We start from the raw sequence: 24,285 nt of genomic DNA, 5'->3' as shown, positions 1-24,285 counted from the left end.
TCTCTCTCTCTCTCTCTCTCTCTCTCTCTCTCTCTCTCTCTCTCTCTCTCTCTCCACACAACAGGGGCTGGTATTGGAGGCCTGGGAGGAGGAGGAGGAGGTAAGCTCAAAAACCAACCCTAAATTCCTCAATGGAAGGATCTGTTTATCATCATGACCCACCCCTAACACCATCATTAGATGTGGTGAGATCTCAGCAACTAAAGGGTCCTTGTTACATGGGTTTCTCCAGTGGGAAAGAGAACCAATTCTAAACAAGACCCTGATGGCCCCATTCAGAGCTCTTGTCGTTTTTCCTGAGGGCCCCTTCCTATTTTATATTTCTTTGATCTCCTCCCCAACATTCCCGCTGGCTGGAGATTAACTCCTTTTAGAGGGGGTTAAAAAAACAAAACAAAACAAAACAAAAAAACCAACAACCTTGAGAAATTGCTGGAGATGTTGGTGTATGCCTACAACCCAGCACTTAGAAAGCAGAAGCTGGGGGACCAAGAGTTCAAAGTTATCCTTGACTACGTAGCAAGTTCAGGACCAGCCTGAGCTACATGAGACATAGCCTTAGAACAAAACAGACACAAAAGACACCATTTAACCAAATATCCAGAGGGAGAGCTGGGTTCCTGGAAGCTCCATGCCTAAGCAAGAGGACTCTCTGGACATCTTTAGCACTTAGGGAAGAGACCCACATGCAGCCCTCACTTTCTACTGAGGGGAGCGGAGAGGTGCAGGGTTAAGGGATGGATAAAGGACTAAGAGATGGAAGGGAGTATGTACCTATGATACCAAAACTTGGGAGGTGAAAGCAAGAAGTTTAGGAGTTCAAAGTCACTCTTAGCTATATTGTGAATTTGAGGCCAGATGGGGCTATGATGAGACCCTGTCTGATACCAAAGAAAAAAAGGGAGGCAGTGGGGAGAAAGGTGGGTCACCTTCTCCCTGCCATTCATCATCTCTTCCCTCTGCAGCTCTGGGACCTGGAGGAAAACCACCTAAGCCAGGTAAGAGCCACCAAGGGAAGGTCCCTGAGATGGAGAGGGTGGGATTCCCAGAGCCATGGCTGGCCAGGGAGCCAAAGGAAGGGAGTTAATGCTAGCAAAAGCCCCCAGGTATCAACAGGCTAGAGTCGGGCCCCAAGTTGCCCAACAAGAGAAGATGGAAGATAATTCAACGGCTGTGTCCTGCATGGGCTATTGTGCCAGCTTCCTGATCACTGCCCTCTGGAATGCTCCCAACGCTTCAGGCAAAGCAAAATCGGAGGTCCCCATGGCTCTTTAAAGTAGCACTTTACAGTAGAAGGCCCCCAGATGGTGTATCTAGATAGACATTTGACTTCTGACTCAGATGTGAGCTTGACTCTAAGATGAACCTGACCGTGGCCCCAGAATATCTTTCTGCCTCTTCCCAGCCTCCTTCCAGCTGAGTCCAGACCATGGAGTTTTCTACTTTAATCGGTCAGCAGCAGCCACACTCAGCTTTGAAGTGGTGCCAAAAGGGGGGAGGGGTCTCTCCCGGAAACACTGTTGGTTAAGAAGCAGGTGGAGGCCACGGTCTGGTAGTGCACACCTGTAATCTTAGCCACTGAAAAGACTGAGACAGGAGAGGGTTCTGAGTTAGAAAGGTCAGCCTCAGATGGCTAGGAAGACCCTGTCACAGAATAAAAAGTAGAAAGAAGACTTAGGGTGCAGTTCAATGGTAGAACTCCCGCCTAGAATCCCCCAGGGAGGGGCTGGGGGCGTGGCTCAGTGGTAGAGCCCCTGCCTAGAATCCCCCAGGGAGGGGCTGGGGGCGTGGCTCAGTGGTAGAGCCCCTGCCTAGAATCCCCCAGTGAGGGGCTGGGGGCGTGGCTCAGTGGTAGAGCCCCTGCCTAGAATTCCCCAGGGAGGGGCTGGGGGCGTGGCTCAGTGGTAGAGCCCCTGCCTAGAATCCCCCAGGGAGGGGCTGGGGCCATGGCTCAGTGGTAGAGCCCCTGCCTAGAACCTCCCAGTGAGGGGCTGGGGGCGTGGCTCAGTGGTAGAGCCCCTGCCTAGAATTCCCCAGGGAGGGGCTGGGGGCGTGGCTCAGTAATAGTTGATCACCTGCAATCCCTTAGTGAGTATCCAGAAGCATGCATGGCTCAGGAGTAGAGCACTTGTGTAGCATGTTGGAAACCCTGTACACACACACACACACACACAGAGACAAACTTCATTATAGTCCTATTGCTGCCCCTCCCCCATGTGTGATGCTTTCTATGTGGCACATGCGTCCCCACCCAGTGCCTGCCACCCTGGCTTCAAGGTCACATGCTTCTGGACAGTTTGGATGTCCAACTGCTCTTACAAAATCCTGATGACAGATGATCCAACCACTAATGAATGTGTGAGAAGCAGATTCCCCTTCGCTGAAGCCTATGAGAGTTGTGAAACTTCAGGGCCAGGGCCAGCAAGGGAGGAAGAGGACAGGGCATCCGGGTAAGCTAGGTCCTAGGGGCTGGGAGTTTTGTAAAGCCTGGAGATCCCATGGCTTGTTAATTCTCCTTGGGGTGCCAAGGACGGAACTGAGAGTCTGTTCTATGCTAGGCAAGCACTCTATCACTGAGCTACAACTTTGTACATTTCTTCAACGATCGCATTGATTTATTGGTTTTCGTATATTTCTTTATTATGGGTCTGGTACGCATGCACCACAGTGTGCCTGTAGAGGTCAGAGGATAAGTTTTGAGCACTGATTTTCTTCTTCCACCATGTAGGTCCCAACAACTGAACTCACGTTGTTGGGCTTAGTAGCAAGTGCCTTCACCCACTGAGCCGTCTTATTTTGTGTTTTGATTCAGGGTCTCACTAACTTGTCCAGGCTGACTTTGAACTATATGTTCCAGACAAGCCTTGAAATTTAGATTCTCCTGCCTCAGCTTCTTGAGTGGCTAAAATGACAGGCGTGTGCTACTAGGTACAGTTCCTAAGGTCATCTTTTAGTGCCAGGATAGAGTGAAGGATGTAACAGGCTTGGTTAGGCCACCATGAATAACCCAATGTAGGTTCCCCACATCCTGACTAGAGGGACATCCGGGCCTGCCCAGGCAGGATGCGATGGAGTGCAGGCATCATACAGATCGTGTTTGGGAACAATTAATCCCCAGGGAGAGGGGGTGGGTGTCTGGCAGCTATTCCTCCATGTGGGTGCTGTAGGCTGGCCCCTCCCTGCCTGAGTTCTCAGTGGGGGACCGGGCAGCTGGGAGCCAGCACTGCCTACACCCAGAGCACCAGCTGGAGGCCAGCAGGCTGGCCAGCCACTGCAAACAAGGGGTATGGGCAAGGACAGGAAGGAGCCGGGATGAGCACTCATGGGATACCCTGGCAGGTTACACACAGTAGGTGCTACCAGCTCACAAGCTCAGTGGCCCCAGAAAGGTAGGGATCAGGGAAGCTATAAATAAATGGATATATTAGCCATGCACAGTGGCACAAGCCTGTCAACCTAGCACATTCAAGAGACTGAGGCCAGCAGGTAAGTTCAAGATTATCCTGGGTTACAGAGTGAGTTAAGTATTATGGAAACTGAGGTAGGAAAGCTACCAGCTCAAGGCCAGTCTGGGCTAAATACATGTTCAAGGCCAGCCTGAATTACACAGTGAGATCCTAAGTCATGGGGAGAGCCAGACAAGTTAGCACATGCCTCTAACCCTAGCACTTGGGAGGCAGAGACAAGCAGATGTTTATAAATTCAAGGCCAGCCTGGTCTGCGTAGCAAGTTACAGTCCAGCTAGGGCTACATAATTAGACCCTTTCTCAAAAATAAAAATAATAAGAAATAAGATTAAAAGGCTGGGTTTGTGGCTTGGTTTGTAGAACACTTCCTAGCATGTACAGATCCCGTCCTGGATTCCATCCCCAGTACCACATAATAAGGCATGGAGGCACGTGCCTGCATTCTTAGCAATCGTGAGAAAAAGACCAGAGGACCAGGAGTTCAAGGTCATACCCGGCTGCACACTGAGCTTAAAGCCAGCGAAAGCTGCATGAAACCCTGTCTCAAAAGGAAACAGGTGGCAAGAGAGATGGCTGGGCAATTAAGAACACATGATCTTACAGAGGACTAGGGTTCAGTCCCCAGCATGAACAGAATGGTTCACTTGTAACTCCAGTTCCAGGGAATTCGACTCCCTTTACTGGCCACCACCAGCACCATACACACACATGATACACATACATACATACAGGCAAAACACTCGTGCATATAAAATATAACTCTCTTAAAATTTTTCATTTAAGGGACTAGAGAAATGGCTTAGTGGGAAAGGGCACACACTGCTTTTACAGAGGACCCAAGTTCGGTTCCCAGCACCTACACCAGGCAGCTGAGAGTGGCCAGGAACTCAGCTTCAGGGGATCTGACACTTCTGGCCTCCATAGACGCCTATACTCATGTGCACATACACACAGAGAGACACATGCAAATATACTTAATTTTTTAAAGTAGAAATAGCCAGTAATGGTGACATATGCCTTTAATCTCAGCTCTTGGGAGGCAAAGGCAGGTGGATATCTGAGTTCAAGGCCAGCCTGGTCTACAGAGTGAGTTCCAAGATGGCCAGGGCTACACAGAGAAACCCTGTCTCAAAGAAAGAAAGAAAGAAAGAAAGAAAGAAAGAAAGAAAGAATACTTTTTTAAAGATTATCATTTTTAAGAGAATAGTAAAGATGGGGAAACTGAGGTTCAACAAGAGGAAGGTGACTCCCTCATCTACGCAAACCAAGGCAAGGGGCAACAGAACTCTAGAACCTTCTAACTCCAAAAAGAAGCAGATAGACAAGTCAGGCCCTGGACTCCCAGCTGTTTTCCAACCCTTAATTCCCTCTCCCTCCTCCAGGTGCCGGACTTCTGGGAACGTTTGGAGCAGGTGAGTCTAAAAGACTGTTAATAAAGAGCAGCAAGCAACAGTGGAGACCAGGCTGGCCCTCAAACTCCACCCCCTTCTTTCTTTTACTTCCTGTCCAGTCTGGTTCTCTCAGCCTCTCCATTGGACAGTAAAGATCTGTGCATGTCCCCTGCCCTCTATGAGCCCTGTAAACAAGACCGGCTTGAGAGGAGCTATTGACAGAACTGGGGAGGGACAGGGAGGTGAGACCAGGAAGTTATTAATCCAGGCAGCCTCATTTCCCTTAGTCTTGTATACATATGTATTATGGTACTGGGGATGGAACCCAAGACTTGCATACATGTGGTGATCACTGTATCTCCTGAGCTACATGCTCAGCCTTCACACAGTTAGAGGACAAGTCTGGAAGCCTGGTCAGAAGAAAGATGCTATCCCAGGGAGAGCCGGGAAGACCTCTCATCAGGACTTAGCAGACCCTATGCTTGGAGAACCCCTGAGAGGACTTTGCCCTACTGTAGACCCCACAGCCAGAGCTGGTGCTGGCAAGAGATAGTTCTCCCATAATTGGAAACAAACCTGCCAAGGCAATCCTCCAAAACTCCAACCTAACTGGGCCCATCGGTCAAGGCCAAGGACATGGAATGTCTCCTGGAGGAGGAGAAGGAATGATCAGCCCCAGATGTGGGAAGGAGAGAGCCAGAGGGATCCATTTGGCTCCTCATGAGTCTGAGCAAGGAGGATTCCTGACAGAAGGGTAGCTAGATGTTGTACAGGAAGGAAGTTCAGGGTCAGGGAGGTGGCACAGTTCATAGACCCCTTACCTAACATTATGAAGCCCTTAGCTCCAACCCGAGGACCATGTAAACTGGACTTCCTGGGAACTGCCTGAAAACCCACCATTTGGAAGGTAGAGGCAGGAGGATCAGAAGTTCAAAGTCAACCTCAGTTACACAGCAGGTTTGAGTCAAGCCTGGGCTACATGAGACCCTGTCTCAAAAAAAAAAAAAAAAAAAAAAAGCAGGGTGGGCACTTACAAATCCAGTTGGAGGGGAGGGGTCTGCATCAGAGCATACCATCAAGGGAGCAGAGAAGATGCCTGGGCTGGTATAGATATAGATAAGAACTCACCTCTTCTGGGCTCCAGTGGGAGCAAGGCTGGCCTGGAAGGAATGTGGGTTTGCCTGCAGATAACATCTGCCATTATAGAAAGCCAGCTGGGTCCTGGCCACTGCCAGGCCTCCTGGGAGACACACAGGCTAATCATATTTGTTAGAGAATACTATGTCAGCTCCACCTATAGTATCTGATCACTAGCTCATGGCGCAGATTTGTCAGGATCGTATGCCCTCCACCACAATGCCAAAGATAGTAGGGGGCAGCCTAGACACCCACTGCATGATGACACCCTTCTCACAAGGAGCCCAGGTATGAAACCCGCACACCTATTTCTCTTCATCTCTCTCTTCCACAGGTCCTGGAGGACTTGGAGGTGCTGGCCCGGGGGCAGGTTAGTGTGAACAACTGAGCATCACACCAGGTCCTCACCCCAGCCTAGGGCATCAGCCTGGGATAAACAGCAGGCAGGCCCAGAGTTTGAGCCAAGTGTTAATGACGGCACGAATGAGGGATGACACCAATGTCAGCCGCTCCTAAGAAGCTACCCAGGGGACAGTTGTAAAATAGAGATGAGACTGGATAGAGACATCTCCCAAGGGCACCCAGGGGTGGATCTGCCCACCAGAAAAGGAACCATAAATGGTGGTGGTACATGCCAGGAATATACCAGTGTTTGGGTGTAAGGCCTAATACTATGAGGATCAAGGCTATCCTGGGCTATATAGGAAGTTCCAGACCAACCGGGCATATAGACTTTGTCTCAAAAAAAAAAAAATATTGAGGCTGGACATGGTAGCAGACACCTTTAATCTTAGCACTCAGGAGACAGAGGCAGAAAGATCTCTGTGAGTTCAAGGTCCACCTAGTCTACATAGCAATTTCCAGCAGCTAAAATTATATAATGAGATCTTGTCTCCAATGCATATATATATATATATATGTGTGTGTGTGTGTGTGTGTGTGTGTGTGTGTATGTATGTATGTATATATATATATATGTGTGTGTGTATACATATATATGTGTGTGTATATATATATTATACTTACATATATATACTTACATACATATGTGGATATAGATGTAGATATAGATAAAAATTTGCCTCTTCTGGCTTCCATCCCCAGCACTGAAGTACCCATGAACCCAATATTTGGTAGGTGGAAGATAAAGTGGTTCAAGGTTAGCCTCAGCTACATAGTGATTTCCAGGCCAGCCTGGACTACACATATATCCAGACTTTGTCTTGAAAACTAAAAGATTCACACAGTTTTGTCAGGCTGAACGGTTTTGTTAGGCATAGACAGCCTCTAACACAGTGGTTCTCAACCTTCCTAATGCAGTGACCCTTTAATACAGTTCCTCATGGTGTGGTGACCCCCAACCTTAAAATCATTTTCATTGTTACTTCAGAACTGTAATTTTACTGTTCTTGTGGATCATAATGTAACTATCTGTGTTTTCCCATGTCTTTGGTAATCCCTGGGAAAGGGTTGTTCAAACCCCCCCCCAAAGGGGTCGCGACCCACAGGTTGAGAACCACTGCTCTGACATGTGCTCCCATCCTGGTAAGCAGGACACACCAGGTGACAACAAACACCTTCAAAGGACACAGAATCTTGAATCCCATTCCTGGGTGAAGGGGTCCAGGCTGTGCTGAGGCTCAGCAACTCCAGCTGAGCATGGCAGTTGGGAACCACACAGACACTCTCCTCCACAGGTCTCGGGGCCTTTCCTGCAGGCACCTTCCCAGGGGCAGGAGCTCTGGTGCCCGGGGGAGCAGCAGGGGCTGCTGCGGCTTATAAAGCTGCCGCCAAAGCTGGTGAGTGGTCCTCTGGCTTTCCAAGACCTCCAGACCTAGGAGATAAAGACAGGGGGGAGGGGGCTGTAGAGAATCCTCCTCCCTGGAGAGATAATGAGGGTGGCTAATTGTACCCAATCTTGAAGTGGCTTGGTAACAGGACCAGACCCTAACACCTGCCCCTCAGTACACACTTCTTATCTGACCCCTGAACTTTCCTGCTCCTGACTTCGCAGGAGCTGGGCTTGGTGGCATTGGCGGAGTTCCAGGTGGTGTTGGCGTTGGCGGAGTTCCAGGTGGTGTTGGCGTTGGTGGAGTCCCTGGTGGTGTTGGAGTTGGCGGAGTCCCTGGTGGTGTTGGAGTTGGCGGAGTCCCTGGCGGTGTTGGTGGTGGTATTGGTGGCATCGGTGGCTTAGGAGTCTCGACAGGTATGGTGACTAGACCTGAGCGCGTGGAAGTGGTGCCAGTAGACCTGGGTGGACTCAACGCTATAATCCCTTCTGTCCAGGTGCTGTGGTGCCCCAAGTCGGAGCTGGCATCGGAGCTGGAGGAAAGCCTGGGAAAGTTCCTGGTCAGTGAAGAATCTGTGGGGGATAGAGGTTAGAGGTCAGGGAGGAGAGGTCAGAGGTCAAGGAGTCTGTAGAGGTCACAGCCCTCCCCTCTCCAACACACTGGAGGATGAAGGGAAAAGTACATGCCGGATCCAAAGCAACAGACCTGTGATTGGGCAATAAGGCTGAGTGACTTGACCTGACATCTAGAAATTTCTATGCTCTTGGAGCAAAAAAACAAAAAAAAAAAAAGAGAGAGAGAGAGAGAGAGACCTCCCAGACAGGCTCTGGATCACAGATGGGGAAACTGAGGTTTTAAATGTTGAGTCAGAGCAGGACGGCCCACAGCTGTTCCCGGTAGAGCTGGAGGTGGGCCCAACATCCTGAGGCACCCCCATCTGGTGCTCATTTGGCCCTACGCTCTTTAGGAAGTGACTTCAGGTTAACGAAAAGGCAAACATCTGGAAGCCTTTGGACATGAGGTGGGCTGGCTAGGCTGTGTAAACAGGCTCTGGGCTCCAGAAGACAGTGAAATCAGTGCTCTGAAGGATCTGCAGGCTCTCTAACAGAACAGAGAGTGCTGTGGGCCTGCTCTGTCTATCCCTAGCCACCCCAGTGGGGACCATGGAATGCAGGGCCAGGATAGCTGTTGCCGAGGTCTGGTGCCGTGACACCTCTGCTAAGGTTTCTTGCTCTCTTGCCTCCAGGTGTTGGTCTTCCAGGTGTATACCCAGGCGGAGTGCTCCCAGGAACAGGTGAGGACAAGAAGGACGGGCTGGGACATAACGCAGTTGATAGAGTGCCTACCTAGCATGGGTTCCATCCCCAGCATCACATAAACCGGGTGTGGTGGCACATGCCTTTAATCCCAGCACTTTGAAGGCTGAGGCACAAGGAGCTTAAGCTTGAGGCCAGCCTGGGATACATAATGAGCCCTTACTTCAAAGAACAAAAACAAGAACAAAGAGTGGGGCTAAAAAGATGGCTCAGTAATTAAGAGCACAGGCTGTTCTTCCGGAGGACATGGGTTCAATTCTTGGTAAGCACATGGAGGCTCACAACCATCTACAATTCTTCTGTCCTCCAAGGGCACCAGGCATGCATGCAGTATACAGACAGACAGACATGCAAGCGAAACACCCATACACATAAAACCAAAATAATTTTTAACGAGTAGGTTGGGGACATATTTCAGTTGGCAGAGCGCTTGCCTAGCACACAATGAAGCCTGGGCTCCATCCCCAGCACTTCATAAACCAGACTTGGTGATGCACTCTTGTAACGCTAGCACTTGGGAGATAAAGACAGAGGGATACAGAGTTCAGGGTCATCCTTGGCTACATAGCAAGTTTTAAGCCAGCCTGAACTACATGGAACTCTGTCTGAGAGACAGAGACAGAGACAGAGAAATTGGTACCCTCTCCTCTCTCTCCTCCTAAAGCTAAGGCCAGCTGAGGCCAGTGGCTGTTTCCCTAAGTGTCCAAGTTCAACTTAATGGACATTAGGTCCTTGGCAACAAAGGTCAGCTTTCCCCAGCCTCGCCCAATCCCTCACCCCAGGCCAGCACTCTCATCACAGCCTTTATAAAGCCAATCCTCAGAGGACAGATGGAGTCCCTAGTGTAGCCAGCTTTTTCCCAAAAGCCCTGAGTCACCAAGGGTAGGCACGCCCAGAAAGTCTGCCCTACAGAAGACCCCCCTAAGAACTTCCCCTCACTTCTTTCCCGGCCAGAACCTACCTCCCCACCCAACAAGGTTCCTGAAATCCCCCAAAAGCCCAGATTTCAGGGATTTGCTGACAGGGCACCCCTTCCTTCCTGGTTGAGGCAGCCAAGCCCCAGGAGAGGCAAGAGAGGAGGAAGAGTCTGCAGAGAGTCATAGGGTAGCCACTGAGAAGCATGTCACATGGGATGTGCCTCTCCACACTTCCTCCCATCCAAGTATTAACTAGCCTGGATCCTGCTTCTGAGATCAGACACGTTCAAGGCAGTGTGGCTATAGATCTCTCTGTGCCTTTTCTCCTAAGCGTGGTCATGACGGATCTCTAACAACTTACCAAAGAGGTCCACCAAGGCTGAGGTCAGGCTCAGCTGAGTTAGGATTAAAACTCAGATTTTCCAGCCAGGACTCGTGGCCCAAGATACTTGGAAGGCTGAGATAGATGAATCAAAAGTTCAAGTCTAACCTGGGTAGCTTAGCCAGACTTTGTCTCAAAAATAAGAAAAGCATTGTGGGCATGGCTCAGTGGTAGAGCCCCTGCCTAGAATCCCCCAGGGAGGGGCTGGGGGTGTGGCTCAGTGGTAGAGCCCCTGCCTAGAATCCCCCAGTGAGGGGCTGGGGGTGTGGCTCAGTGGTAGAGCCCCTGCCTAGAATCCCCCAATGATGGGATGGTGCATATTTGGGGCCCTGGATTCAATTCACAGCACCACCACTAATTAATTAATTAGTTAATTAATTAATAATTCAAATCCTCTAAGCTTGAACTACACAAAAGAAGAAAATCCCACAAACTGGTCCGTATTTTACTTGCCCTGTGAGTCATGCCCATAATTGGCCATCAGCACTGAAATAGATCGGTCAATAGACCTAAGGTTGGCACAGGGTGCCAAGTAGAGTTTCCCCTTCCTTACTTGTTGTACATGTCTTTGCCACTCAGGAGCTCGGTTCCCTGGTGTGGGGGTGCTCCCTGGAGTTCCCACTGGCACAGGAGTCAAAGCCAAGGCTCCAGGTATGTATAACCAACTGTGCTGGGGGCCAGGTTAGGATCTTCTGCCTGCCTGCCTGCCTGCCTGCCTGCAGGTCCCTCTGACCTGGGGTGTAAGGGATACCTTGGGATTCTAAGCTTCGTTGGGAATCTCTGTGGGTACAGGAAGGTGCTCCTGATGTCCCAGCCTTGCTTCTGCTGGCTAGGAAGGGCAGCATGGTATTCAGAAAGTCCATAGAGTAAGCCTGACCAAGTGGCACAGGCCTATAATTCCAAGCTATTCAGAAGGCAGAGACAGGAGGCTTGAAAGTTCAAGGTCAACTTGGGCAATTTAGTGGGGTCACTGTTTTTTTAAGTTAAAAGTAAAAAGAGCGCTGAGGGGTATGGCTCAGTAGTAGAGTGCTTGCTTAGAAATCGTTAGTGAATGAATGGCGATGGGGACATAGTTCAGTGGTAGAGCCCCTGCCTAGAATCCCCCAGGGAGGGGCTGGAGGCGTGGCTCCATGGTAGATCTCTTGTCCATCATAAACAAAGGAAGCCTAGAGCCAGTGCTCTGTGCCCTGCACACTCAGTGCTGAGCCACAGCAGCAGCTCTTTGTCTTTGCAGGTGGAGGTGGTGCTTTTGCTGGAATCCCAGGTAAGTTAAAGCTGCTCTTCCCAAGCTGAGAGGACACTCTGGGGCTATATATGCAGAAACCTAGCCATACCTGCCCAATCTCCCTCATGTCTCTTGTTGCAAGGTTTGTTGAAGAGTTTAATCACACAGGCATGAGGACCTAAGCACAATCCCCAGAACCCATATTCCAAAAATTAAAAAAAATAAATAAAGAAACAAAGAAACAAACACAAACAAAAACAGGCCTCTGCCCAAAGTGCCATCTATCCCCAGTGGGGAGCGCTGAACTGAGAGGTTCTCAACCTGGGGGTCGAGACCCCTTTGGCAGTCAAGTGGCCATTTCATAGGGCTTATATATCCACTACCCTGCGTATCAGCTATTTACATTATAACTCATAGCAGTAGCATGATTATAGTGGCTATGAAGTAACAACGAGATAATTTTATGGTAGGGAGGGGGAGTCACCACAACATGAGAAACTCAAAGAATTGCAGCAATAGAAAGGTTGAGAACCACTGTCCTAACCCAAACTCCATCAATGCGGATCCAAAATGGACCCTGATACCCAGCAGTGCACTAAAGTCTACACAGATGAGTGTAGGAATGTGTCCCTCAGCTTCTGCATTGGCTATCACTAGGGAGTGCATCCCTGACCGATGACAAAGAGATAAGGAGGTCCCCATGGCAGAACAGGCCCAGAGTGCCAGCCGGGAGGAATGCGTTCCATCTGAACAGAGAGTAGACTTTCTGTCAGGGAGTTAAGAAGATGCTGCCACCCCAAGGTCTGGGATTTTGATTTACTTTTGTTCTTGCAGGGGTCGGACCCTTTGGGGGTCAGCAGCCTGGTGTCCCACTGGGTTATCCCATCAAAGCACCAAAGCTGCCAGGTAAGCCAGGGATAGGTTTTAAGATGCTTGACCAGGGTGGAGGGAGATTGTTCAGTGGGTAAAGCACTTGCTACACAAGTTTGAATCCCCAGAACCCACATAAAGCTGAGTGCAGTAGTGTGTTTCTGTGATCCCAGTACTCCTATGCTGAGATGGAGGGGGCAGGGGACAGAGATAAGAGAAACTCCGAGAGGTCATGGGCCAGGTAGCCTGATGTACACAGCAGCAAACAACAAAGAGACCCTTCCTCAGATGAGTGGAAGATGAGGACTGACCTGAGGTTATCTTCTGAACTCCACTTGAACACAGAAGTATCTACACATACACACGCCGCACTCAAACATGCACACATTTATATGCATACCACATATGCACAAACATACACACATGTAACACACAGTAGTATCCATGCATACACATGTACATACATGCACACTAAAACAAACATGTACACATGTACACACACAAATATGTAGTATTTATGCAGATTTGAAAACACACACAATGGTATTCATCCATACACACACACATACATATGAATATACACACGAACTCACAAACACATACCCATGTTTATATACATATATAAGCACACAATAATAACAACAACAACAACAACAGGCATTGTTTACTGATCCTCTGCTGGAAAATCAGCCTCAAGAGGACTTGCTTGGCCCTACTCACACTGGGATAAGCATTACCATCTACAGAGCTATGGAGACGATTCATTTGGTAAACTGTCGCACAAGTACAAGGACCTGAGTTCATTCCTCAGAGCCCACATTAAAAGAGAAAAAAAAAAGTCAGAAATGGTAGGGTACACTTATGATCCCAATGCTGGAGAGGTAGAAACAAGAGGATCCTTAAAGCTTGCTGGCCAGCCATTCCAACCTACTCAGCCAGCCCCAGGTCCTTGTGAGAGTCAAGATGGACAGCCCCTGAGCAATTACACTGAGGTTTGTTGTCTAGCCTCTGTACATACATGTACACGTATACACACACACACCTGTGTACATACACACACATATATACATATACACACATATATGTATATATACACACATGTATACATATACACACATATATGTATATATACATACATATACACACATATATGTATATATACATACATACATACACACACACACACACACACATATATATATATATGTATATATATATATATATATATATAGTTATATAGGGGAGGAGGCATTGTTGTACTGGGGTATAATCCCTGAACTCTGGAGGCTGGAAGCAGGAGTATTATGTAATTTCAAGGCCAGCCTGGGCTACTAGTGAGGTATACAATGATTTGGAGGCCAGCCTGGGTTACAGAGTGGGACCCTACCACAAAACAAAACAAGAGAATGAATAGAAAAAGAAAGAAAGAAAACCCCACCATGCATTAGAAAGACTCCTACCAGGTCTAGCTACCCACTATCGCCGCCCTGTCACCTCTATCACAGCCATCACAGTCCAGACAGTAGCATAGCCCCTGTGGGAGCACGCACAGGGGGAGGCACTCAGACCCCAGGGGCCATGCTGGTACCTAGGTCTGAAGAGGAGTGCCTGTCCTCTCTTTGGTCTCTCTACCTGATAGACTTTATTAACAAGTAGTGATTGATCCTCAAGTGAGTAAGAAACATCTGTTATGGGGGAAGTTTGTCCAATCAGGCAGATGGGAGACAAGAAAGGCATCTAGCCCTACCTCCGCCAATCTATCCATCACTCCTTCCTCTACCTACTTTCCATCTATCCATCCAACTGTCTGTCCATCCATCTGTCCACCCATCATCTATCCATCATCCATCACTCCTTCGACCCACTTATCTCTCCATCCATCCATCCATTCATCACTCGTTCCTTCTATCCACTTTTCATCCATCTCTCTGTCCATCCATTCACCTATCCATCATCCATCACTCCTTCCTTCTACCAACTTTCCATCTATCCATCCATCCATCTGTCCATCCATCCATCACTCCTTCTCTCCATCCATTCCTCTCCATCTATCACTTCTTCCTTGTAAGCATTTATCCCTCCACTATCCTGCTTTCCTCTGACCTACTCTTTTCCATTCATCTATCCATCATTTCTTCCTTCTAATTCATCTCTCCATCCATCCCTCTTTCTCTCCATCCGTTATATGATTCCTCCCTCCGTGATCCATGTACCCTACATACTCCATCCTCTCACCCCTGTCTCTCCCCCGACAATCCATCCATGCACTAACCCTTCACCCCATCCATCCTTTACCCTGTCCATAGGTGGCTACGGACTGCCCTATACCAACGGGAAATTGCCCTATGGTAAGTAATGCCCTCATGGGTTTGTGGGGCTCTAGTCCTTTCTGGTTCTATGGGTTGGAAAGTGTACTGAGGTCCCAGCCATGGGCCAAAAAAGCACCCAGCAAGGCACTAGAATAAAAAATTCCCAAAGGACAAAAATGAACATAGGGAACTTGGCCTAGCATTCAGTTACAGCCCTTTCTTATCACAACACCTTGAGCAAGCCATTGTTTCCTTCTCTAAGCCTCAGTGTCTTTGCCTATAAAATGGGATGGCATCCCCTATGCATGCTTGTATCTGTACAGTTTTGTTGGAGGTGACGGGGGAGACTTAGGACAAGTGGGACAGGGGACAGCAGAGTGGCAACGTCTATGTGAGTGACAACCAAGCATCTTCTTTACAGGAGTCGCTGGTGCGGGGGGCAAGGCTGGCTACCCAACAGGGACAGGTAAGGGGAAAGAAAACCTCGCCTGCTTTCAGCCAGAGGGACACCAATGCCTTTATCTTCAAGGACTATCCAAAACACCAGCTAACCCACCCTGCCTCCAAAACACCAGCTAACCAACCCTGCCTCCAAAACACCAGCTAACCCACCCTGCCTCCAAAACACCAGCTAACCCACCCTGCCTCCAAAACACCAGCTAACCCACCCTGCCTCCNCCAGCTAACCCACCCTGCCTCCAAAACACCAGCTAACCCACCCTGCCTCCAAAACACCAGCTAACCCACCCTGCCTCCAAAACACCAGCTAACCCGCCCTGCATGAAGACCTTGGTCCAAGCCTAAACTCTGAGCTGGGTTGGGGCAGCTCTTTGGCCTTTACTAGCTATGAAGCCCCCAGCTACATCTGAGTGTCTGTGAGGCTGGGAGCACAGTGGTCTGGGGATATCTGGACACCAGCACCATCTTTAGTGTGCCCTCACCTCCCCTCTTCCAGGGGTCGGATCCCAGGCGGCGGCAGCAGCAGCTAAAGCAGCCAAGTATGGTGAGTGTCCTGGGGACCCTTGCCATCCTGTGATGGTTAGAACAAGCCAGGTGGTTTCTGTATCCCCTATCCCCTTTTCAACAACGTGACTGGTGTGTGTAGCGCCCCCTCCCCTTTCCTCTATCCACCTACCTATCCCTCCACATCTCCCTCCCTCCTTCCATCTACCCATACCCTACCCACCCATCAACCCCTCTGTTCCTTGGTCTTCTCCATTCATTCATCCCTCCTCTCTATCCTTCCCTCTACACTTCCCTCTTTCCCTCACTCTATCCATCCATCCATCCATCCATCCACGCATCCATTCCTCCACCTCTCCCTTCCAGCATCCATCCCTTATCCATGCCTCTATCACACATCTCTGCATCCATCCCTTCACACCTCCCTCCCTTCCCTATTCTTCCCTCACTACCTCTGTCACCCTCCTTCCTTTAATTCATCCATCCACTCATCTTTCTATCTCTTCCTTCTTCCCTCCATCCATCTCCTATCCACCCACCTACCCTACCCCTCTTCCTCCCAAACCTATTCCTTCCTGATCCATACATATACACACACCCATCCCTCCACTCAGGCATCTCTCATCCTTTCGCCCACCCTCCCTCATCTATGCCTCCTGTCCCTCCCCCATCCTTCCTCCCCTCCATCCAGCGCCTCTTTCTCCACCTGCCTATCTCAGGGGATGTGGACACATCCCTGACAGAGTCATTATTTCTCCATGGGGAAAATGAGAAAAGCTAACTGGAGAGTGTGACCTGTCATTCAAGACCTTAGCCTACAAGGGGACGGGGATATTCGCCCTGTGGGCCAGACACTGACTGTGAGGACTCAGCATTTGGGGGGTGGTGACAGGTACGTAGGAATTTTGAGGATGGGTACCATGGCCATTAGAGAAAGAGATATAAGCAGCACCTCTATAAGCATTTTTTAATGTTATATATCTGTTTCACATATACCACAAAAAATGTAACCCCTCCCCAAGCCCACAGTCCCTTGGAGTGCCTAGCTGTGGCCATGGTATGGCAGAGGTATCCTCTTTGCATCCAGATGGAGGGCCAAAATTTTCTCCTTGGTCTCCAATCCAGGAGGCCTTCCTATCTCCATACCAGGAGGGGACCGAAGGCCCTACCAACTAAGGAGGCAGAAGTTAGAGGAAAAACTGATCCTGCCCTGGGAAGCCCCCAGGCTTTTCTCCAGGCACTGAGGCCCCTTGGCAGACTGGGATTGGTGGGAATAGCTGGAATATGGGAACTGGAGAGCCTGGAGACAGGGGCTGCCAGAGCTGGGCAGCCAGACACTTGGATCATGAACTTGGCTGAGTCTTCGGAACACAGGGAAAGGAAACCTTCAGCATTCCTTTGGGGGCCCCTCTGGCCCACGGAACGGAGCTTGTGGTTTGTCAGCATGTAGAGGTGATTAGAAAGGGATTTGTCTGTGAACATCAGACTCCCTTAATGAGCAAGCTGAAATGGACACTTTAGGGGCAAACCCGAGAATCCTGGGGCGGGAACCTTTCCAGACAAGCCCAGCTGGAGATACTGAGGCTTGTTCCTGGGTGAAAGGATAGCCCATCAGGAAGCTGAGGTAGCAGGATTGATACATAGTTCAAGGCCAGCCTGAGCCACCTAATTGAGACCCTGTCTCACAAAACAGCAGACGGTAAGGAGCCTAGGGAGACAACTCAGTCAGTATAGTGCTTGCTACACAAGAATGAGAGCCTGAGTCCCAAGCCTCTCTAATCATGTTAAAAAAGGAGGCAAGACTGCACACATTTATAATCATAGTGCTGGGGTAGTAGAGACAGGTAGACACCTGTGACTCACTGGCCAGCCAGGCTAGCTGGCACACACAGTCCAGGCAAAAGGAAGAGATCTAGTCTCAAAAATCAAGATGGGGTCCGGGGAGATAGTTCAGTGGTTAAAGCACTGGCTTAGCAAGCATGAGGATTTGGGTTCCCCCTTGGAAGGCAGAGATGGGGAGTTCCTCAGAGTCAAGCTGGCTAGTAAGACTAGCCGTATTGATGGAGAGTCCCTGCCCCAACAGTTAAAGTGAAAATTCATCAAGGACGGTTCCACGCCATCAACCTTGGGCCTCCGCATGCACGTACACACAGATGCACGAACACCCATGTGCATGTGCTTCCACATGCATGGAAAAACATGCATAAACACGTACATATGCACACATGTAAGAAAAGGGAAAAGAGGGACAAAAGTTCCTGAGGAAAGGTTAACATCTGGCCTTGGCACACATATGCAAGTACATGCATATGGACACACATGCGCACACACACAATGTGCTGACCCCTCTGGAGCTTTCCTGTCTGGCCTCAGAAGCTCCGGGGGAGTCACATGTCATCTTGTCCCAGCAGGTGCTGGGGGAGCTGGAGTCCTCCCTGGTGTTGGAGGGGGTGGCATTCCTGGTGGTGCTGGCGCAATTCCTGGGATTGGAGGCATTGCAGGTAATGTTTCTCCCAGCTGGAGGGTGGAGGTGTCCTTGAGGGGCCACAGCGGCAACACCTCACCCTCTGTGCCTGTCTTTCCAGGCGCTGGAACTCCTGCAGCAGCTGCTGCTGCAAAGGCTGCTGCTAAGGCTGCTAAGTATGGTAAGTGCCCCCTCAGGAAATGGAAGGCTTGGGGCATTGCATGAACACTGGAGATCCATGAGGAGGGGTAGACTTTACCTCTGTTCACCTAGGGACATCTCTGACCTTCCCCAAAAGGAGGCTTTTATCCATACTGGTCACTCAGTCTCAAAGGCAGCTCCCACTCTACATGGAGTTTGCAGGGAAAAGGATGCTGCCATACAACACCTGCCCAGAATCCCCCAGTGAGGGGCTGGGGGCGTGGCTCAGTGGTAGAGCCCCTGCCCAGAATCTCCCAGTGAGGGGCTGGGGGCATGGTTCAGTGGTAGAGCCCCTGCCTAGAATCCCCTAGAAGGAAGCTGTGATGTGGTTCAGGGGTAGAGCAGTAGCGTATGCAAAGTCGTGGATTCACTTCCTAGTACTGCAAATTAAAACATGATAACAAAAGAACAAAGCAAAAACAAACAAACAAAAAACCCCACAGTCTAGGTTCCTAAAGCAGACATTTTGATTTCATTTTAGAATGAATCATGTTCTTCCAGCTATATATCCAAACAAGAGGTCCCTTTGGGCTCCATCTTAGTTCATCCTCTGCTCTCTGATGAGTTGGATCTTTGTAGAGGGGTCACCAACTCATCCGCATGGGATCCTTCACTCGGTATAGACTGTGATCCCCAAACTGACCTATACTGAGGTTTCCACAAGGCTCAGTCCAGGACAATCCTCTTTCCATCTACAGGAGCTGCTGGAGGTTTAGTGCCTGGTGGACCAGGAGTTAGGCTCCCAGGTGCTGGAATCCCAGGTGTTGGTGGCATTCCTGGTGTTGGTGGCATTCCTGGTGTTGGTGGCATCCCAGGTGTTGGGGGCCCTGGTATTGGAGGTCCAGGCATTGTGGGTGGACCAGGTAAGTTGGGCTGTGTGTGTGTGTGTGTGTGTGTGTAAGCAATATATAAAATATTGTCGAGACTTTGTATCCTCCCCAAAACCTCATTCACCTATATATACTCTTAGCCAAATCTAATACTCTCCCTTTTGGATTATAATAACTTTCTAGCTAGCTTCTAGCAACAGCAACATCTCCAGCTTCCCTCATAATCCACAGTATGTTGCCAAGGCAATAACCATGCCTTTCATTAATATGCCCCATCCCTTAGCTAAGTAGGTACTCAGTAAGTGGCAGATGGACAGGCAAGTGGCTAGATTGGTAAATGGTCAAGTGAGTGGCCAGAGAAGTGGTCATGTTGATGAGCAGTTGAACTGACCAATGACCAATGAGTGAGCAGAGGCTGAGTAGATGCAAGAATAGGTGAATATGCAGGTAGATAGGAGGGGCTAAGAGCAGTCAGGAAGACGAGTTATCAGATGGAAAACCAGATGGGCATGCAGGGAGGAATCTGCATATGTGGTTAGAAGGATGATGGATGCATGCACGCATGGGCAAATGAGTGGCTACAGTGATGGATAGACAGATAGACAGGCTGACAGACCAGCTGATGGCCAGGTGGGTAGATAAGCTGTTGACAGACAGGTAGTACAGTGGATGAGCTGATGAACAGATGGGCAGGTGGATGCGTAAGCTGATGACTAGATGGATACAGCTGTGGATGACTAAGAGACTGATGTCTAGGTTTCCATCCATGCATCCCTCCATCCTTCCATCTGTCCATACACCCATGCATACACTCATCCATGCATTTATCCATCCATCCATTAATCAACAAATGGACAGAGAACTGGTGGGTGGGTAGGTAGACTGAGACCTAAGGACAGAGAGCAAATGGATAGACAGAGACGTAGATATCTCACAGCTCTACAGATAATAATAACAATAATAATAATGGAGATATACATTGACCATCTCCTGAGCATTGTGTCCCCCTGATCTCTCCAGGAGCTGTGTCACCAGCTGCAGCTGCTAAAGCTGCTGCCAAAGCTGCCAAATACGGTACGTGCCCTGTCCATCCCTGTTCTGGATTCTGCTTGCCGGAGTAAAAAGCCCTCCATCCTCTTGCTTGGAGGAGAACAGCTCACCCAGGGAAAGCCCCAGGCAGAGCTACTTGAATCCTTTGGATCCCAGGATAGTGTCTACCAATTGTCTCAGGACCACCCCAGAATGCCATCCCCAATCTAAATAGTGTCCCATGCTTTGACCAAAGTCCCTTCAAAGGACAGAAGACCTGGCGAGAGTAAACCTACTCACCGTACCACAACAAAAGGGTGTTGCCCCAAATACCCAGGGAAGACTCGGGATTCATGGAGGCGTCTAGTCAGGGACCCTACGAATCCCAGTTTCCTATCCCCAAGGACCAGATTAAAGGAAGCATGCATCCTTTCTCCCAGCTAGTGAGCATCCTTCCAGAGCTTGTCCAGCATCACTAGAGACTCTTATGTCTTCTCTCTCCTCCACAGGAGCCAGAGGTGGAGTTGGCATCCCGACATATGGGGTTGGTGCTGGTGGCTTTCCTGGCTATGGTGTTGGAGCTGGAGCCGGACTTGGAGGTATCTTTCCCCAAGAGCTTTAGTCCCACCTCTGGGAAGCTAAGGGAAGAGAAATAGGTCAAATCATGCAGAGACTTGGGGAGGAGATGTGGGCTTTGGTGTGCTAGGAAAGAGAGCAGCAATTGTCATAGCATTTAGGAACTGGGAAAGCTACAATCCTTGCTCAACAATAATCTGGGCAAAAAAAAAAAATCAACTCATTAATTTCTCTATTGGTCCATCCATTCATCTATTGTTCATCCATCTATCAATCCATCATCCCTACACTCATCTATTTATCCATCCACCTGCCCATTAATCTATTGCCTAGTCATCCATTTATCCATCCACCTTGTCATCTCACTTATCTATACATCCACACACCACCCATTTCCCATTCATCCATATAACCACTCACGTGTATACACACATCTCTCCAGCCATCTGTGTAGCCATCCATCTATCCATCTATCTATCTACCTACCTATCTATTCATCTATCCATCTATATCTATCTGTATCCTTCAGTCTATGCATCTATTCATCCACCATTTACCCATCTATCCATTGGTCCATTCACCCACCCATCCGCCCATCCTTCTAGCCACCGACCTACTCCCCTACCTGCCTGACCACCTGTCTTCCACCTCCCCATCCTTTTAACTCTTCTATCCGTGTGCCCACCTGCTCTTCTCTTTTTCCTGCAGGTGCAAGCCCAGCTGCTGCTGCTGCCGCCGCCAAAGCTGCCAAGTATGGTAAGTGGCGTTGCCCTGTCTGATGCCCCTCTCTCTGTGGAGGCCAGGCTGAGTGAGGGCTGAGCAGCCTCACACTCGGGCCTCCTGGGCAAAGATACAAATCCACAACCCCCAGCTGCCTTCTAAACCGTGTTCAACTCTTCCACCACTTCCTTTTGCTGTTAAGATTATTGATACGTTGTTTGCCAGCTCACTCCAGAAGAGTGAGTTGAAGGTGCCAGACATGTCTGCCTCCCACCTCCGTCTCCATTTACCTATACACACATGTATACATGTGGGGGCGTGGGTGGTGGTGGATAAATGGATGGATGGATGAGGTGAGAATGCAGGGGTTCTTTCTTCTCTCCTGCAGGTGCTGGAGGAGCTGGAACCCTGGGAGGCCTGGTGCCAGGTGCAGTACCAGGTGCACTGCCAGGTGCAGTACCAGGTGTGCCGGGAGCTGGTGGAGTGCCAGGTGAGCCGTGTTTCCCATCCTGAGATGGGTCTGTATGGTTTTATAAAAGAGCCTTGGGGTTTGGCATTTTACAGATAGGAAAACTGATACCAAAGACGAGCAGGGAAACAGGGAGAGCTTCCCCTAAAGCAGTTGAATGGGGAGAGGCCCTCTATAGGGACCTGGCTGCTGATCCCTGGCAAGCCTCTCCCTTCCTGGGGATACTCAGCCAGCTCTAGAGCCTCCTATCACCCAGAGTTCAGTGATCTGCTTCTGGTGTATCTCTAGTTCCTTACCAACAGAAGACCCTTCACTCAAGTGACCTTAGGTCCTTTGTTATCCACCAATCAGAGATCAAAGGGAGATGATTGAAAGACCTTAGTATCCAAGGCTTTCCCAATTTCTCTTCTGCATTCTTCTTCCCCCTCTAGGATAAAACTATCCTTCTGTAATTTTTTTGTTTATAAAGGAACTAGGACTAGGAGTGTGGCTAAGTAGTGAACATGTTTGTGGAACATGCAAAAGCGCTCAGGTTCATTTCCAATATTGCAAAGAAAGAAGGGTCACTCTGTGGGTAAAGGTACATGCAGCCAAGCCTGAGGACCTGAGTTCGAATCCTGAAATCCTACATGTTGGAACGAGAGAACTGACTGGCATAAGTTGTCTTCTGACACCCATGTGTGTGCTGGGGCACATGCAAGCATGCACACACACACAAATAAGTAAATAAATAAATTGGTTCATTAATTAATGTAAAGTTTAAAAGGAGAGAGAGGGGGCACTTGGGAGATGGTGCAGGGAGATAAGGAACATTTGCATTGCAATAAGTTTGATGGGCAGAGGTTAAATTCCCCAGAACCCACATAAAAGCCAGTGGCCATGGTGGCCTGCCGTACTGTTAGGATATGGATGATGGAGACAGGGACTCCCCAGACAAAGCCTATCCCCAGGATAGCTGAGACAGCGAGCTCTGGACTCAGTGAGAGACACTGCCTCAAGTACATTGTAGGATCAGAAACAAGACAAGGAGGACCTCTCTGAATGGTGTGATTCCTGTACTCATATATGGGAAGAAACCTCTGAGAAGTCAAATTTCGCAAAACAGATCTATATAGTCAATACTTTCTTAGTTAAATGCCCAACAAAACTTTTGTAAACATGTGTGTGCGGGGACGCCTTTTTTTTTTTTAAAAGGATGAGGAAGGAGTCATTTCCTATGACAGCTTGGGATAAAAGTGCTCTGAGGAAATTTTTACGTAAGAGCATCCTAAACAGGACTGAAATCCCCATAGGCTCAGGGCTGCCTCATCTTATGCTCTCTTTATCCAAATAGGAGCAGGTACCCCTGCAGCTGCAGCTGCCGCCGCCGCCGCTAAAGCAGCTGCCAAAGCAGGTCAGTATGCTAAGTGGTACCCCTCTGTACCTGGCCATTGACCCCAGACCAGAGGCTTCCCACACCTCCTGCTGAGGGGCTAAGGGTGGCCTTGATCTCCTGCTCTTTCTGTCTCCACCCCTCATACACTGGGACTCCAGGCATGTAGTGCTGAACTTTGTTTATGCAGTACTAGGGGATAGAACCCAGGACTTACTGTGTGCCAGGTGAGCACTCTACTGTCTAAGCCACATCCCCAGCCCTGCGTGTGAGCTGCTCTCAAACCTTTAGATTATCTGCTCCTCTCTAGCAGTGTAGGACTGCCAAGCCCTCCATGACCTGCCCCAACCTACTTCTGAAAGCTCCTGGTTCCCCAAGTCCAACTAGGACTGGTTCTCTTCTGAATCTCAAGCTAGAGTCCAGCCTTATCCCCTTGATGGGCTGCATTTCTTGATAGATGTCAAGGTCACCCTCAATAGCCCCAAGAATGTATACATTTCCTAAATGTGTTAATCCTGAATATGATTAATAGTAGGTGCTCCACTTCTAGGAGCTCAGCTGGGGTCCCGTCATAGGCTGAGGGTGCTGAGTCTTGGCCCAGCTACTCAAGGAGCTAAGGCAAGAGTATTGAAAGTACAAGGCCAGACTGAGAAATTTAGTTAGACCCTGTCTCAAAGTAAATAATAATAATAATGAAAAATATGGGACCTTTTCAGCAGCAGCAGTGGAACTCCTGCTTAGAATCCCCCAGGGAGGGGCTGGGGGTGTGGCTCAGTGGTAGAGCCCCTGCCTAGAATCCCCCAGTGAGGGGCTGGGGGTGTGGCTCAGTGGTAGAGCCCCTGCCTAGAGTCCCTCAG

The 24,285-nt window shown here is 49.3% G+C and overlaps 1 protein-coding gene across 2 annotated transcripts in view; it reads left to right on the top strand.

Annotated features, from left to right (window-relative positions):
- The window catches only part of Eln (elastin), a 44,999-nt gene that overhangs the window by 9,915 nt on the left and 10,799 nt on the right, over positions 1-24,285 (top strand). Inside the window, exons 3-24 of one of the 2 annotated variants that reach the window (XM_021163395.2) lie at positions 65-100; positions 966-998; positions 4,850-4,879; positions 6,330-6,365; positions 7,693-7,794; positions 8,010-8,201; positions 8,282-8,344; positions 9,032-9,079; positions 10,980-11,051; positions 11,635-11,664; positions 12,460-12,531; positions 14,802-14,843; positions 15,226-15,270; positions 15,760-15,807; positions 18,179-18,268; positions 18,353-18,412; positions 19,131-19,295; positions 20,283-20,336; positions 20,801-20,890; positions 21,576-21,623; positions 21,976-22,077; positions 23,390-23,449. In XM_021163395.2, the coding sequence (XP_021019054.1) occupies positions 65-100; positions 966-998; positions 4,850-4,879; positions 6,330-6,365; positions 7,693-7,794; positions 8,010-8,201; positions 8,282-8,344; positions 9,032-9,079; positions 10,980-11,051; positions 11,635-11,664; positions 12,460-12,531; positions 14,802-14,843; positions 15,226-15,270; positions 15,760-15,807; positions 18,179-18,268; positions 18,353-18,412; positions 19,131-19,295; positions 20,283-20,336; positions 20,801-20,890; positions 21,576-21,623; positions 21,976-22,077; positions 23,390-23,449 (1,518 nt within the window). Of the gene's footprint in view, positions 1-64; positions 101-965; positions 999-4,849; positions 4,880-6,329; positions 6,366-7,692; positions 7,795-8,009; positions 8,202-8,281; positions 8,345-9,031; positions 9,080-10,979; positions 11,052-11,634; positions 11,665-12,459; positions 12,532-14,801; positions 14,844-15,225; positions 15,271-15,759; positions 15,808-18,175; positions 18,269-18,352; positions 18,413-19,130; positions 19,296-20,282; positions 20,337-20,800; positions 20,891-21,575; positions 21,624-21,975; positions 22,078-23,389; positions 23,450-24,285 lie in introns of both variants that reach the window. The other variant, XM_029477966.1, reaches the window with a different exon arrangement.

This window comes from Mus caroli, chromosome 5 (assembly GCF_900094665.2).
Source record: "Mus caroli chromosome 5, CAROLI_EIJ_v1.1, whole genome shotgun sequence".
NCBI classification, from domain to species: Eukaryota; Metazoa; Chordata; class Mammalia; order Rodentia; family Muridae; genus Mus; species Mus caroli.
The sequence above is the reverse complement of the archived record's forward strand: the minus strand, read 5'-3'. Positions and strand labels throughout refer to the sequence as shown.